The sequence below is a fragment of the Callorhinus ursinus genome, unplaced genomic scaffold, assembly GCF_003265705.2.
Source record: "Callorhinus ursinus isolate GAN/ISIS: 27379988/994484 unplaced genomic scaffold, GSC_fseal_2.0 scaffold6, whole genome shotgun sequence".
Classification (NCBI taxonomy): domain Eukaryota; kingdom Metazoa; phylum Chordata; class Mammalia; order Carnivora; family Otariidae; genus Callorhinus; species Callorhinus ursinus.
In genome coordinates, this window is record NW_027397068.1 from 42365907 (window position 1) to 42382082 (window position 16176).

The 16176-nt window shown below is 36.9% G+C and overlaps 1 protein-coding gene across 3 annotated transcripts in view; it reads left to right on the plus strand.

The window, feature by feature from the left end:
• Positions 1 to 16176, plus strand: part of RNF217 (ring finger protein 217) — a 147894-nt gene that overhangs the window by 79955 nt on the left and 51763 nt on the right. For all 3 annotated transcript variants that reach the window (XR_012378555.1, XM_025865133.2, XM_025865143.2), the window contains exon 2: positions 13124 to 13357. Coding sequence is in view for 2 of the 3 variants with exons in the window: in XM_025865133.2 (XP_025720918.1) it covers positions 13124 to 13357 (234 nt within the window). In the remaining variant the exon portion in view is untranslated. The remainder of the gene's footprint in view (positions 1 to 13123; positions 13358 to 16176) is intronic.

Below are 16176 nucleotides of genomic sequence, written 5' to 3' on the forward strand. Positions count from 1 at the left end.
TACTGTGGTTGAGGATAATCCTGTTTCCCCAGTGGCCAGACCACACCTGAATGATGGCTTTAGTTTCTGGGTGGTACACTTTTACCAAGAAAGCTAGAAGAAGAAAAGATTTCAAACGATATATGAGGAACAGTTAGAGAAGTGTGGCTGTTTCCCTGAGAGAAACAACTGAAGGGACATGATAGCTGTCTTCAAGTGTTTGAAGACCCCTTACCAAGAAGAATGGGTAAATACCTCCTATAAGACCAAGGAGAAAATTAAAAATAACTTGTAGTTCAGGGAAAAAATGTGGGGAACTACTACATTGCTTTTCTAGGCCAACATGTCTGTTTTGCAATATTTTCCCCTAAACCCATTAGCTTAAATATGCCCAAGATTTGAGTCAATGGCACTACTCCGCCTACTCATAAATCCGCAAAATCATCTATATTTGCAGTTTTGCTTTCTTACTCACTTTTCAGAGTTGTTAAGAGAATTTACTATGATTTGTGGAAGGGCGAAATAGTTTTCCATAACTAGACCACCAATGGCTTTTTTTTTAAATTTTATTTTATTATGTTATGTTAATCACCATACATTACATCATTAGCTTTTGATGTAGTGTTCCATGATTCATTGTTTGCTGGAACACCAATGCTCCATTCAATACGTGCCCTCTTTAATACCCATCACCAGGCTAACCCATCCTCTCACCCCCCTCCCTTCTAGAACCCTCAGTTTGTTTCTCAGAGTCCATAGTCTCTCATGGTTAGTCTCCCCCTCCGATTTCCCCCCCTTCATTTTTCCCTTCTATTTTTTTTAACATATCATGTATTATTTGTTTCAGAGGTACAGCTCTGTGATTCAACAGCCTTACACAATTCACAGCGCTCACCATAGTACATACCCTCCCCAATGTCTATCACCCAGCCACCCCATCCCTCCCACCCTCCACCACTCCAACAGCCCTCAGTTTGTTTCCTGAGATTAAGAATTCCTCATATCAGTGAGATCATATGATACATGTCTTTCTCTGATTGACTTATTTCACTTAGCATAATACCCTCTAATTTCATCCACGTCGTTGCAAATGGCAAGATTTCATTCCTTTTGATGGCTGCATAATAGTTTATTGTATATGTATACCACATCTTTTTTTAAATTTTTATTGTTATGTTAATCACCATACATTACATCATTAGTTTTTGATGTAGTGTTCCATGAATCATTGTTTGTGCATAACACCCAGTGCTCCATGCAGAGCGTGCCCTCTTTAATACCCATCACCAGGCTAACCCATCCCCCCACCCCCCTCCCCTCTAGAACCCTCAGTTTGTTTTTCAGAGTCCGTCGTCTCTCATGGTTCGTCTCCCCCTCTGACTTACTCCCCTTCATTCTTCCCCTCCTGCTATCTTCTTTTTTTTTTCTTAACATATATATTGCATTATTTGTTTCAGAAGTACAGATCTGTACCACATCTTCTTTATCCATTCATCTGTCGATGGACATCTTGGCTCTTTTCCATAGTTTGGCTATTGTGGACATTGCTGCTATAAACATCAGGGGGCACATACCCCTTCGGATCACTACATTTGTATCTTTGGGGTAAATACCCAGGAGTACAATTGCTGGGTCGTACAGTAGCTCTATTTTCAACTTTTTGAGGAACCTCCATACTGTTTTCCAGAGTGGCTGCACCAACTTGCATTCCCACCAACAGTGTAGGAGGGTTCCCCTTTTTCCGCATCCCCACCAACATCTGTTGTTTCCTGACTTGTTAATTTTAGCCATCCTGACTGGTGTGAGATGGTATCTCATTGAGGTTTTGATTTGGATTTCCCTCATGCCAAGCGATGTTGAGCACTTTTTCATGTGTCTGTTGGCCATTTGGATGTCTTCTTTGGAAAAATGTCTGTTCGTGTCTTCTGCCCATTTCTTGATTGGAGTGGCTTTTGTTTTTACTTGCTTTTGGCATTTTAGGATATTTAAGCATATTTTAAAGGCCAAGAGAATGAAACCAATGAGGAGGGAGAGATAGAAGTTATAAAAGGTTTCTTGTGGGTTCTGTAAATGTTTTGAAGTTTGAAGTTGTCTCTAGTCCCTGAAATTTTCACTTGTTCCTTTTTACTGAAATTAAACCTCTGGGTAAAACAAGTAAAATTAGTCTTCCCTCCCCAACCAGAAGATTGCTAATTATTGCTCTGGTACTAGATCAACTAAAAATGCCATTTCCCATTTATTACTATGAACTATATATCCAAATTTCCATATCTATGTGTCTGTATTTCCATTCTTGGTTAAATTTTTAAGAAAATGGGGGCACTTTTGATGTAAATCTATAATATCTGTGTTTCTTATTTACCTCAGCATTCAGTCCTCCTTATTGGAATACAATATATTCATGTAATTTGTACTTTATTTATCTTCCTTTAAATATATGCTTTTGGAGGAAGAACACTGAATTATGAATGAGAATACTGAGTTATGAATTATTGCAGGATTTAAATGTTCTCAAATAAGAAATAAGCATCATAAGAGTTTTTAATTTCTAAAACTAATTTTATGAAATAATGTTTTCTAAATACCAAGGAAGATAGATATTAGCCAATTTTTGTTGAGTTTTCCCTATCTGTCAGGTACTGTTCCAGGTATTTTACACAAATTAACTAATATAGTCCTCTCAAAAACCCAGTTCGGTTGGTATATTGCCATCATGGTTATATGGATGCAAATGCTGGATGAGGGAGAGAGTAAGGAACTAGTGGTGAGACTCCGAGCCAATCTGAGTCTGGAATCTGCTCTTTTAACTACTACACTCTACTGATTTTTTTTAGATAGAGCTAAAGCTTTAGAAAGTTTAAGTGCACTGTTGGTCTTTTTGTAAATTAGCGCATGCCTTATAATTACACCGTTTTAGAGACAGCAGAGAATCCTAAAGGTGAATTAGTCCATTTCCAAGAGAGTTGGTTGTGTGTGCCCCTGAAACTCAAGGACACTCAGCCACATAAACAGCAGCAGAATCTTGCCTCTGATTTCCATTTGGGGGTCCTTTTTGTAAATTACCTGTGTAGTGTCTTTATATTCTGATTGTAAGAAATTGGAATGGCTTATTTAGATTAACATAATGACGGGGAAATCAGAGTAGATAACATGTAAACAAAGAAAACTCATAATTTTTCTTTTAAAAGTATTTCCCTCTCTAATGTGTGACTAAATATCTAGTCTGTTCTAAAATTTCTGCATTTCAAAAAGCAAATTTTATCATAGTTTAAATGAATATGTACTCATTCTGTTTATCTGAGCACATATTACATATACATTTTTCTTTCAGTCTAAATAGTTCATCAGTCTAAATAGTTCAACAGTACTTTGTTTTGAAAAATCCCTTCATACTAATAATCTTTATAGACTGATTAAAATTTGAAAGTTAACTTCTTAAAGAATCTAGGGTATTCATCTTACTGATATACTTGCCTACCTGTGAATAATTTATATATAAGGGTATTCATTGTGGCATTATTTGCCATAGCAAAATATATCCTAAAAAACAATCTAAATGTTCAACAGTATGGGAAATAAGGCTGGTGGTATTTCTAGTACAGTGGAAATCTAGACAGTTATTAAAAACAAATAAAAAACAAGGAAGCCCTTCCTATGTAATACGAAAATATCTCCACAATATATTGTCAAGTGCAGAAAACAAGGTGATTATTATTTGCTAACATTTGGGTAAAAAAGGGACAAAATACATATTTTTGCATTTCTTATATGTGCTAAAACATTTCTTGAAAGAAACAGCAACCATTTGGTGGGATGGATAGAAAATGAGTACGGTTGTAAGGGAGAGACTTGCTTATTTTTATCTACTTTATACTTTTTGGTTTTTGAATGATGAGAATTTCTAACCTTATTCAAAAAGCTGAATTAAAATTTAAAAATTTTTCTTAAATGAATAAGGGAGCATGAAAATTTGGGTGAGAAAAGAGAGGAAAGAGGTTTAACATAAACAGGTGATGGTGTATAGAAAAACAGGGTTGCATGATTGAATAGAAAATTAATACTGCATTAATTATATAGTTATTATTTTAACTATTTTTAAAATCTCTGTGTTTTTTTTTTAAGATTTTATTTATTTGTCAGAGACAGAGAGAGCACAAGCAGGGAGGGCGGCAGGCAGAGGGAAAAGCAGGCTCCTCACTGAGCAAGGGGCCCAGTGTGGGGCTCGATCCCAGGACCCCAGGGTCATGACCTGAGCTGAATGAAAGCACTTAACTGACTGAGCCACCCAGGTGTCCCTATTCTAACTATTTAAACATTATTTTGCTGACTCTATAAGTGCCATAAGAACTCAATTAATTCCTTTAAAATTACATGTCATTGTGGTGTTAATGTTCATTCCCCTGATAACTCATGAAGTTGAACACACTTTCATGTTTGTTGGTCATTGAACATCCTCTTTTGTGAAGTGCCTTGACTATTTTTCTGTTCAGTTGGTTGTCTTCCTTTTTCTTACTGACTTGGAGAGGTTCTTTATATACTCTGGATGAACAAAACCTTGTCTTTACATATTGTAAATATTTTCTTCCATTCTAATTTACAGTCTCACTCCCTCCACAGTATCTGTCGGTGAACAGAGGTTTAAATTTTATTTAATCCAATTTATCAGTTTTTGGGGGGTATTTTTTGTGTCACAAGTAAGAAATGTTTCCTTTCCCTGAGATAATGAAGATATTTTTCTTGATCATCTTTAGAAGTTTTATTGTTTAATCTTTTATAATTATAGCTACAGTCCACTTGGTTTGAGGTAGAAGTTGAGACATATTTTCCAAAGGAAAATACAGTGACCCAGAACAATTTATTGAAAGAAATTATCCTCCACACTGCTCTGTGATGTCAATGCCTCTGCCATCCATATGCAAGTCGTTCTGTTCAATACTCTTTTGTGTTCTATTTATCATTATCCATCCTTACCTATCTTGGTGCTAGTGTCATACTATTGCAATTTCTGTAGCTTTATGATTCATCTTATATCTGGTAAAACAAGTTCTACTACTTTGTTTTTCTTGATCAGGAGTATCATGACCTGGGCACCTGGGTAGTTCAGTCAGTTAAGCGCCTGCCTTAGGCTCTGGTCGTGATCCCAGGACGCTGGGATGGAGCCCACATAGCATGGCTCCCTGCTCAGCAGGGAGTCTGCTTCTCCCTCTGCCCCTCCCCTTGCTCACACTCTCACTCTCTTTCTCTCAAATAAATAAGTAAAATCTTTAAAAAAAAAAAAAGGAATATCATGACCATCCATAAGTATTTTACAGTCAGCTTGTAATTTTGAGCTCACTTTGTTCTCAAAAAAAAAAAAAGAGAAAGAAAACTGCAGGAAATTTTATAGATAAAAATGACTGAATTTATATTTCTACCATATTTAAACTTCTAATTCAAGACCCTGATATATCCCTCCATTCAGTTGCTTCTTTTTATTTTCTCAAAAATATTTCAACTATATCTTTGGGGTAGTATTATTCATCTTTTGTTGGATTTATTAATACTTCATGTTTTTTATACTGCTATAAATAATATTTCTTAAATATTATTTTCACATCACTTGTTACCAATTATAGAAGTACATTTGTTTTTTGTGTAGTTGACCTATTCAGCAAATTTGCTAAGTTCACTTGTTAATCCTAATAGTCTAGCTGTAGATTATTTTGGGTTTTCTGCATATGTAATTATGCAATCTGTAAGAAATGGAGGATTTAATATCTTCATTTATGATTGTTTTGTTATCATTTCTCTTCTGTTCTTGCATTGGTGATGAGCTCTAGTCAATGCTGAATAATGGTGGCAGTGCATACTTGACCCATTTCCAATCTCAAGAAGAAAAGTTTTCAGTATTTCACCATTGAGTGTGATGTTTATTGTAGGTTTTCTTTATAAACACTCTTTATCATTTTAATGAAGAGTTTTCATCTCTTCCTAGTTTGCTAAGATTTTTACCCTGAATGAATGTTGAATTTGTCAACTTTTCCTCTTTCTATAGAGATAATCATGATTTTTCTCCCTTATTAATGTGGGTTATACCAATTGATTTTTGAATGTTAAACCAAACTTGTATTCTTACAATAAACCTTCTTTGATCAGGATATATTACCTTTTTCTTGAATTGTTCAGTTTGGTTTACTAATATTTTGTTTAGGATTTTTGCATCTATGTTTATGAAGAGATTGGTCAGTAATTTTCCTTTCTTGCAATGTCTTTATCAGGTTTTGGTATCAGGATTATGCTGACCTAATAAAACAACTTAAGCAGTGACCCCCTCCCCCCATACTTATTTCCCTGTTCTCTAAGAGTAGTTGTGTAATATTGGTATTATTTCACCCTTAAATTCTCAGCAGAATTTCCCAGCAAAGCACTTGGGACTGAAGTTTTCTGTGTGGGAGTATCTTTCTCTGTTGCTTATTTTTTAAGATTTTATTTATTTATTTGAGAGAGAGAGATAGAGCACGAGTGGGGAGAGGGGCAGTAGGAGAAGGGCAGGAGGGCAGAGAGAAGCAGACTCCGCACTGAGCAGGGAGCCTGATGCGGGGCTCAGTTCCAAAACCCTGGGATCATGACCTGAGCTGAAAGCAGATGCTTAACCGACTGAGCCACCCAGGCACCCCTCTCCTTTGTTGCTCTTAAGATACTTTTTTATGTTTGGTACTTGGCACTTTTACTTGGTGTGCCTAAGTGTGTTTTTCTTTGTATTTATCTTGCTTGGGGTTGAGAGGACTTCTGGGATATTTGGCTTGATGTTTTCCATTAGTTTTTTAAAAAAATTCAGAGACATCTAGCACAATGCTCTGTAGTTGCTGTTGAGTAAACAGAAAAGCATATTTATCAGTAAAGCAGCCACTTTCCTATAATCACTGATGATAAAGTCATGGGGAAATCCATGAAACTGAAAATGAATCTGCTTCTATGGTGCTCCACAAAGTAATTAATGCACAAAAAATGTTTAGAACAGTGCTTGGTGGGGCACCTGGCTGGCTCAGTAGGTAGAGCATGTGACTCTTGATCTCAGGGTTGTAAGTTCGAGTTCCATGTTGAGTGTAGAGACTACTTAAAAAAGTAAAATCTTAAAAAAAAAAAAAGAATAAAAGAATAGTGTTTGGCATGTAGGAGGAGCTGTGTTCATTTCATGATTGTTACTGCTTTTGTTGTGGTACTCTCTTCTCCTCTGTCATATTAACATGTTCCACTTTTAAGGAAAGAGGAAATTAGTATCAAGTGAACAAAAGTTGGATGCACCCTGTAAACTATTATGACCAACACTTAAAACCAAGATCAAAGTCATTAGGCATACCTTTGATAAATCGAGCTTTGAAGTCCAAGTTTTAAACATTCTCTGTCCTTTTCTTTGGATGATTTAATTATTCTGACACTTTTCCAGAGGCTCCCCTCACCTGTGTCACTAAATTACTTTTGAGTTGTCCCAAGTGGCAAATTAGCCTTTTAGCTTGAATGTTATGTGAATAGTAGTGTCTCTTCGAGACACCTGGAGATTGTCTTAACATTAAGTAATTTTGTCTTACAAGAATGGACCTGTTTTTGTCCAGAAGAATTGGAGAATATATTTTTCAGTGATATAAATACTGGTATGAACATTGAACACAACACAAATTTAAAATATCTTTGTTTGGAGGCACCTGGGTGGTGCAGTTGACTAAGCACCTGACTCTTGATTCCGGCTCAGGGTCTTGAGATCGAGCCCCACATTGGACTCCATGCTCAATGAAGATCTGCTTGAGGTTCTTTTCCCGTTCCTCTCCCTTCCCCTCTGCTCCTCCCCTACTCTCTCTCTCTCTCTCGCTCACTCTTGTTCTTGCTCTCAAATAAAGTCTTTTTAAGAAAATAAAATATCTTTGTTTTAAGTATATTAAGTACATAAAATCCTTGAAACAGAAGTTAGATGACATGTTATTTGAACTATTAAATTGATATTAAAGAACCATTGTCATTTGAGGAGATATTTGATATCATGGTTATGTATTTTAAAGGACTGATTTTCTTTAGATCCATACTGAAGTATTCATGAATGAAATGACATGATGTTTGCTATTTGCTTCAAAATAATATGGGAGGACCATATGGTTCAGTGCACAGAAGAAACAAGATTGGCCAAGAGTTGATAAGTGTTGATGCTGGAGAATGGGTACTTAAGGATTCATAATATCAATCTGTTTGCTTTTGCATATGTTCATGATTACCCTAATAAAAAATGTTTTAAACAGTGGGTAAAATATTAAGTGAATTAGTATCATCATATCATCAGTTGCTAGAAGAGACTATCAACACAAATTTGATTGCTGTATTCTCAAGTTCCACAAGAGCAAGATTCATAGCTTAAGCTACTTTATATCCTGGACCTATGTCTTTTACTTGTAATATCATAGGAGTTAAATATATGGGTTTTTTGGATGAATTAATGAACTTTATTCTTGTTGCTATAATAAATTTGCAGTGAATCCTTTCCAGCAGATATCACATATCCGTGAAAACTGTATTTTATTAAACACTTCTCAGTGAATAGCATCCGCTCAGCATCGTTTTATTCAAGCCAGAATCCTAGAGTTATCTTTGCTTCCTTCCTTTACTTCATTTTCAATATCTGGTCCATCACCAAACCCCATTGGCTCCACTTCCAAAATGTGCCCCACATCTGGCTACTTCTGTCACCTAGTTCCATCATCCACCATCGACTGGTCTAGAGGGCTGAAACAGTCAGAGGCCACTGGTAAGAAGAAAAGTACAATCCAGAGTCCTATTATTCTCCCAGTCTCCACTTGTGTCCTTCTGCCGTCCATTCTCCAGGAAGAGCCTGAATGATGTTTTTAATGTCAATCAAGGTATGCCACTCCGCCTCATAAAACTAGTCAATGATTTGCACTGAATTTAGAATACACTCCATAACTTCCTATCACAGCCAACAAGCTCTGTGTGCTCTGGCTCATTTGGTACGTGTCTCAGTCACACAGTTCTGTTCTGTGAACACAAGCCCATCAGACACCTTGTGCCCTGGGGCCATGTCCTTGCTTGTGTTGCCTGTAGTCTCTTCCCCAGTTTCTCTATATGATGGGCGCTTTAGTTCCCCATTCAAGTTCTCCCTTAGAGATCCCTTCCCTGATGTGTAGTTCCCTCTAGCACTGACTATAATCTGCCTGGCTTATTTACTTATTACACATTTCCTGCGAAGCTCTGTGTCTCTCTTCCCTCATTTCTCCAGAGTCCACCATGCTGCCTAACTCATAAAAACCACATTTCATTGAAATCTAAGATATGATCAATTGTAGGATGCAGTGTTATATTATGTGCCACCAAGAAAATAAAAACTGCAAATTAAACTATGGGACAATGCTAAAGACTATTGATGATAAGACAGTCCTGACTTTTGAGATATTAAAATGCTCAAACTGAGGGTTCTAGAGGGGAGAGGGGTGGGGGGATGGGTTAGCCTGGTGATGGGTATTAAAAAGGGCACGTATTGAATGGAGTGTTATACACAAACAATGAATCATGGAACACTACATCAAAAACTAGTGATGTAATGTATGATGATGAACATAACATAATAAGAAAATTTTTTTTTAAATGCTGAAAAAAAATGTGTCCTTGAACTGATGAAATACATATCTTGTTGAATAAATAAATGAATGCACTTTGCTTAATCATGATTACTTATTTGGTAGTGATTTTTTTGAGGAAATTATTTTGAGAAAGATATGTAGAGGCCCAGAGATTGCATAGGTCATGAGTAGCATTTTATTATGAAAAAGGAGATATTGTTTAGTATGAAGAACTATGAGTAATTCAAAGAACTGTATGAATAATTTTTCCAAATTGTCAATTACTAGCTTACCAGCAATGATTCAAATTTTGTAGGTCCTGGGTGGGCCATAAAACTTGAATTCTCAGCAAACTCTTTAAGAGACTCAAGCAGTTGTCCTGGAGATTCAGGCCCTATATTTGAAAAGGAAGGAGAATAGAAAAGATGGGGACAGGCATAGATTCAGAGAGAGTTGGTAGTGGGAAGACAAGAAGCTATGATCCTATTGATTCTTCTGTCTGCTTCTATCTGCTTAATAAAATAGAGATCATTTTGTTCAGTTCAGGGTAAGGATTTTGGAGCTTTCAGAAAGAAGAGAAGGTATGGAATAGGCAAAATGCAGAGAGTTTGAAAGCATGAAGAAATTGTGCGTTCTAAGGAAATGGATAGGTATGCAGACAGATTTGAAAAACACTGAAGACAAGGTCTTCTGGTCGGATGTTAAATGGTAGGTAGTACCCAGTGTGGTGTGGTAATGAGCACTCACTGCTGAAGGAGTAACAAGAGAACCTACTCCCTTGAGCTGCCTTGAATTGCTCTGGTCCCTAAACTACATTCCATTTCTATAAGACCTGACTATCCCTGGTTGGCTCTGAACTTACTGCTTCCATTGTTATCATTGCATGGTTAAAATAAATTTATAGGGGAGGGAGGCCAGGTTAAAACATTGACCTGGTAGCAAAAAATTTGGCTCCTATCCCCTAAAGTATGCTGATCCCCAATAAACAAGAGTCACTTGAAATGGCCCAAGGGAGCTCCTTCTGTGTGGAATGAAAACAAATTGTTTTTCACTGGCTGAAAACTGGAGGTTTTTTTTTTTTTAATTTTCTTGTGCAAACATCCAAACTTTGAGGATGACTTCATGCTCTGCCCTCATGCTCTGATCCCAAGTCATCTGTACACCCTTATCTTTCTATACTCTGACTTTGTGGTCCAGTCTTACTGATCATCTTTCAGTCCCTCTAAGGCTGTAGTCTTTAGGTTAGGATGCATGTACCTCATGATCCAGTTAGGAGGTTAGGAGGTGGGGAAAATATGGGTACCCCTGCTATCGTGTGTCATATTCTCTTACTTCCAGGCCTTTGTCCATGGTGTGTCTTCGGTCGGCTTGAAACACCTTCACCCGTGTTTGGCTAAGTCCTACTAATCTTAAGATCTCACTTGAAACCTCACTTCTTCCTAGAAGCCTCGTCTGAACCTCCAAAGTGTGAGGTTACTCAGCCTCCCCCATATCCTCTCCTGACACCCCGTTCTTGTCTGTCAGGCGGACTCACACTCTGTATCATGATCACCTCTTTTCTGATGGGCACTGCAAAGCTTCAGTGCCTAACCCAATACCTGGCTCAGAAGCAGGCTTGATAAATGTTGACAGAATATTAAAAAAGGAAACATTTATTAATTTTTCAAAAGTTTTATGTGCTTCATTACCCCAGTTTCTAATAATGTCACACGTGGTTTTTGTCTGTTTAAAATCTGAAGATTTAAACTGAGCTATAACTGAAAACAATGTATTATAAAATTTAATTGGGTTTATAATAACATTTCATAACTCTAACAAGTATAATAATAAAATCTGATTGCAGCTATAAGCAGACATCATAAAAAGTAGAAAAATTGTTTTGGGCTGATATTTGAAAAACCTCTCTAGACTGTGTTTTGTACAATAATAGTATAAAATTATGTCACAATTGACACTTTCAGCAGGTTGATCCTAAGAAGGAGGTTTATCTAAAGCCAGACTCCTTCATTTCATTATCAGTCTGGCTCATGTCCTTTATTCATATTAAATGTATCATCCCATGCATCCATTAGCCTGTGGCTTCTTAACTACCTATCCTCAAGTCTGTGCCAGATAAACAGCAAAGTTAAAAGAAAAGTTACTATGATGTCAGTTGTGTGTTTTTTAATTGTTCTTTGTGGTGATGTTTTTCTTTTCCCAGACAGCATAGCTTTTCCCCATTCCTCCCTCAATTTTCAGGGAGGGCTTTTTCTCATTAAGGTCAGTGTGTTTTGCCTTCTCAATGTCAGGTTCACCCAAGTGAAAAAGAGACAGTTTAGCATTGTTTGCCATTTGGAAATTTCACTGCCTCCCTTTGCTATATTAGGATATGCAAAAAGAGATTATGATGCCATGATATATAAATACAATAAACACTTCTTGTTCACTACTTATGGAAGACATTTATGGAACTCCTTCTTAATTTTAATTAGTTTATTTTCTTCATTTTTTTAAATTTAGTTCTGTCCACACTTTGTGCTTTAATCTTTTGCTGTTATCTTTAATGCTAACCTTATCTAGAATCCTATACCAAATGCTAAATGTAGCATTCCAGTACATCGTTCTCCTCTCTCCTAACTTAACTCTGTGGCCCTGGGGAGAAATTCATTTTATAAGTAACCTCAGTTGTAGCCAAATCTCATATGGATTTTTTTAAAGATTTTATTTATTTATTTGCCAGAGATGAGAGAGAGAGAGAGCACAAGCAGGGGGAGCAGCAGGCAGGGGGAGAAGCAGGCTCCCCGCTGAGCAAGGAGCCTGAAGCGGGACTCCATCCCAGCACCCTGGGATCATGACCTGAGCCAAAGGCAGACGCTTAACTGAATGAGCCACCCAGGCATCCCATCATATGGATTTTTTTTTTAAAACCAATGTGATTTGTGTAGTTTTCTTACTTGTTCTTGTGATTCTGATGACATAAAAACTATTATATGTTCATTACATGGAAGAGTCAGGGAAGATGAGGTTATTGCAGTATTTTTAAACTACTAGGTGATATATATCTATATGTATATATATATGTGTGTGTGTGCATATATATATACTTTCAAAATCCTTTTTATTTCTTTTAAAGTAAAGGTGTCCTCAGTTTAGTGCTGAGATACTCCGTAGTAAGGTTGAAAAATCTGAACCACCTTTTCATCCTTTAGCTGGCACATTGTCTGAATGCCCTCTTACCCTGAGGTTTCCAGAAGGATGGGATGATAATTTGCTTCTTTGCTGAGCCTGTGGCTTAGGTCCATTTAAGTTCACAAATATGATGATAGAGAATGCTTAAATATGCTGTAAATCGTTTTGGAAACTTTATATAGTGATTAATTATTTTGGTACAACCTAATGTAGGTACCAAAGTGATTACCATTTACTATGTTAGAAATCCTGAAAAATGACGGATAATCCTTTACTGTAATCATGAAATAAGTGATAATATATGAGAAAAAAAGAAGAGAGTTAACCACTGCCTTTTTTTTTTTTTTTTTTTGTCTCCCATGTGCTCTTTCTCACAGGTACAACTTGGCCAAGTAGAAATCAAATGCCCTATCACAGAATGTTTTGAATTCCTGGAAGAAAGAACGATTGTCTTTAACTTAACCCATGAAGATTCCATCAAATATAAGTACTTCTTGGAACTTGGCCGTATTGATTCCAGCACCAAGCCATGTCCTCAGTGCAAGCACTTTACAACCTTCAAGAAAAAAGGACATATCCCCACCCCTTCCAGATCAGAAAGCAAATACAAAGTAAGCATGTTCACCAGAGTTGTGGGTTAGATGTCACATGATGCCAGATTAGGCCAACTTGTGGTGGGCATTAAGTGGGCTTCCTTCCCTTACCAAAGTCTAAGGTGAGTATATATTGGCTGTGATTCTGAAAATACGTGGTTTTGGGAGGCTGATTATAAGAGAGCATGATTGAGGATTTAACTGAAGTTTTTCTTTGACTTTAACCATGTTTAAAATTCATTTAGTACCCTAATTGGATGACTAATCTTTTAAAGTAATTGTCACCGCTATTACTAAATATTAAGTAAATACTAATCCTTTTTTTTTTTTTTTTTTTAGTGTAAGCTTGTCTTTTTTGGTGGGCCCAAAATGAATCTCCTCTGGCTCCGTCTATAATAAGTGAAAATAGTATAAAATGCTATTCATTCATGTATTTAGCAGGTACAAAATGCCAGTATAAGCTAGACCGTATGCTAAGTTTGGGGGATACAGAAGCAAATGTGACATCGTCCTTGCTCCAAAAATGTCTAATGAAGGTGAGAGAGACATATGTTCTAAAATGACAGTTCAATATGATTAGTCCAAAAAACAAAACAAACCAAAACAAGAACCCTAATACACTTGTGCTTTGAGAACATAGATGAAGAGGCTAGGATGTGAGGACAGACTTCTTGGAGAAGACACAGTTCTCCAGGCAGATAAGGAGATAAACATTGGAGGACACGTCCGAGCAAGGACTGAAGGAATGAGTACATGCGCAGGCCCCGAGGCTGGGGCAGGCACGCTGGAAACAAATGTTTGCTGGAGCTGGTGGGGAGGGAGCCAGGGAGGGGCAGCCAGGCCAGTATTTAAAAAGCAGATCCTGTGGAGTCTTACACTGTGCTCTGAAGTTTGAATTTAATTCTGTAGGCATTACGGAGAGATCGTTCTGTCAACATTAGTAGAGGATGTCACTGGAGAGCAAGACTGAAGGCCAGGCCTCGAGGTGTGGGAGCTACTCCCTGATTCACAGCGCCGGCTGTCCATCCCCATAACCTGGGCGTCTTTTAGACTGCCGGTGCCCAGGGCCGCCCCTCAACAACACTCCGGCACAGTTTTGAGCCTCCCCAGGTGTTGCTAGTGTGCAGTGCAGCTGGGAACCTGTGCGGTAAATGACGCGGGAAGATGCTGAGACCCGTGGTAGTAGTTTCTCACCCTCGTCATTACAGCAGAATATAATATAATATAATAATATAATAAGGTAAGGCTTTGCCCATGTTCTGGTCTTGGAAGCAGCCGTGGCTACGGTATTCATTCTGTAACTGTGACGGACTGTGGTTTAGCAGGGACTTCCCTCTGTGGGTTGCAGTGATGAGCTATAGTAGGTTAGTCAAAGCCTCTTAATGAGCAACTGGGCTTTGAAAATCGCTTGGCTCTCATAGTTAATTCTTTTATTTACTATCTCTGTGAAGGCTAGGCTCTTTCTTCTCCAAAAAGTACATTTTTGAGGTTGCAAAACTGTATAACTAAAATAATACACTCACAGTGATTTTGAATACTGACTTAATAGCAAGAGCAGACTTTTATTTGACTCTGTATATTTCTTAGGTTTACTTTTATTCCAATTTTATGTTGTTGATGTAATCAGAAATTACTAGTTTTAGTTTTAGAAGAAATTACTTCTTATCTCATAACAACATATTTTACTTTTTTCTAAATTATGTTTGGAATCATATATATAATATACATTTTTTTTAAAGATTTTATTTATTTATTTGAGAGAGAGAATGAGAGAGAGAGCGAGCACATGAAGAGGGGGAGGGTCAGAGGGAGAAGCCGAGTCCCCGTTGAGCAGGGAGCCTGATGGGGGACCCGATCCCGGGACTCCAGGATCATGACCTGAGCCAAAGGCAGTCGCTTAACCAACTGAGCCACCCAGGGAACCCCTATAATATACATTTTTATATAACTTATTGGTTTATAAAATATATATAGATACAATTAATACATATTTATAAAATATATATATAAACTCAGACTGTACTATTTTGGAATTTTGGTAATTAAAACATGTATGCATAATTGAGTCAAAATGGAAATCATTCAAAAATATATTGTTCTTATGAAATGGGTTAGAGGTGTAATTTAAGGTGCAATTATAGCTATAGTAAAATTTTATAAATCCCATTTCATCCCAAGTCACCAAATTATTTGGTGATGAGCATTATTTATCCAAATGCACATATATTGAGAGGGAAATATGTAAAAATTGAAAAATATAAGATCCTATATTTGTATAATTTTGAGTGAACCAAGGGCATCCTGATAACATTTCCCAATGTGGGGCTTCCTCCAATGTCCATCAGCTGGGTTGTAAGAAGAGACGTAGGGCGCAAATGGATCAAGACCTCAAACCTAGTAAGCTCGGCTTTTTATTTCTGATGAGCAAAGGAGAGGGATATTTGCTTTAGGGACAGGAGAAATTCAACACAAAATAAACATTGTTGATCATAAACAGTGGAAATCCTTGGTAATGGGTAAGGGATGAAAATCTCAATAAATATAAAGTAAAACTATTAAACAACTTTCAAGAAAAATATAGCTACCACAAAATTTGGGGATGCTTACTGTTATTACTCACCTTTACTCTTGTAGAAGAGAAGATCTCCAACGGAAAAGATAATCCCCCCCTTTTATACAGTACAAAGTTCTAGGGATAATTCACACAATTCCTGAAGCAAAGATTTTTACTATTTAATATAACATTTATATAGCATTTTTCATCATTAAACTGTAAGTTCTTATGTTTACATTAACTACTTTATTTACGTGCCCATACCTGTCTGGATATTATGAGT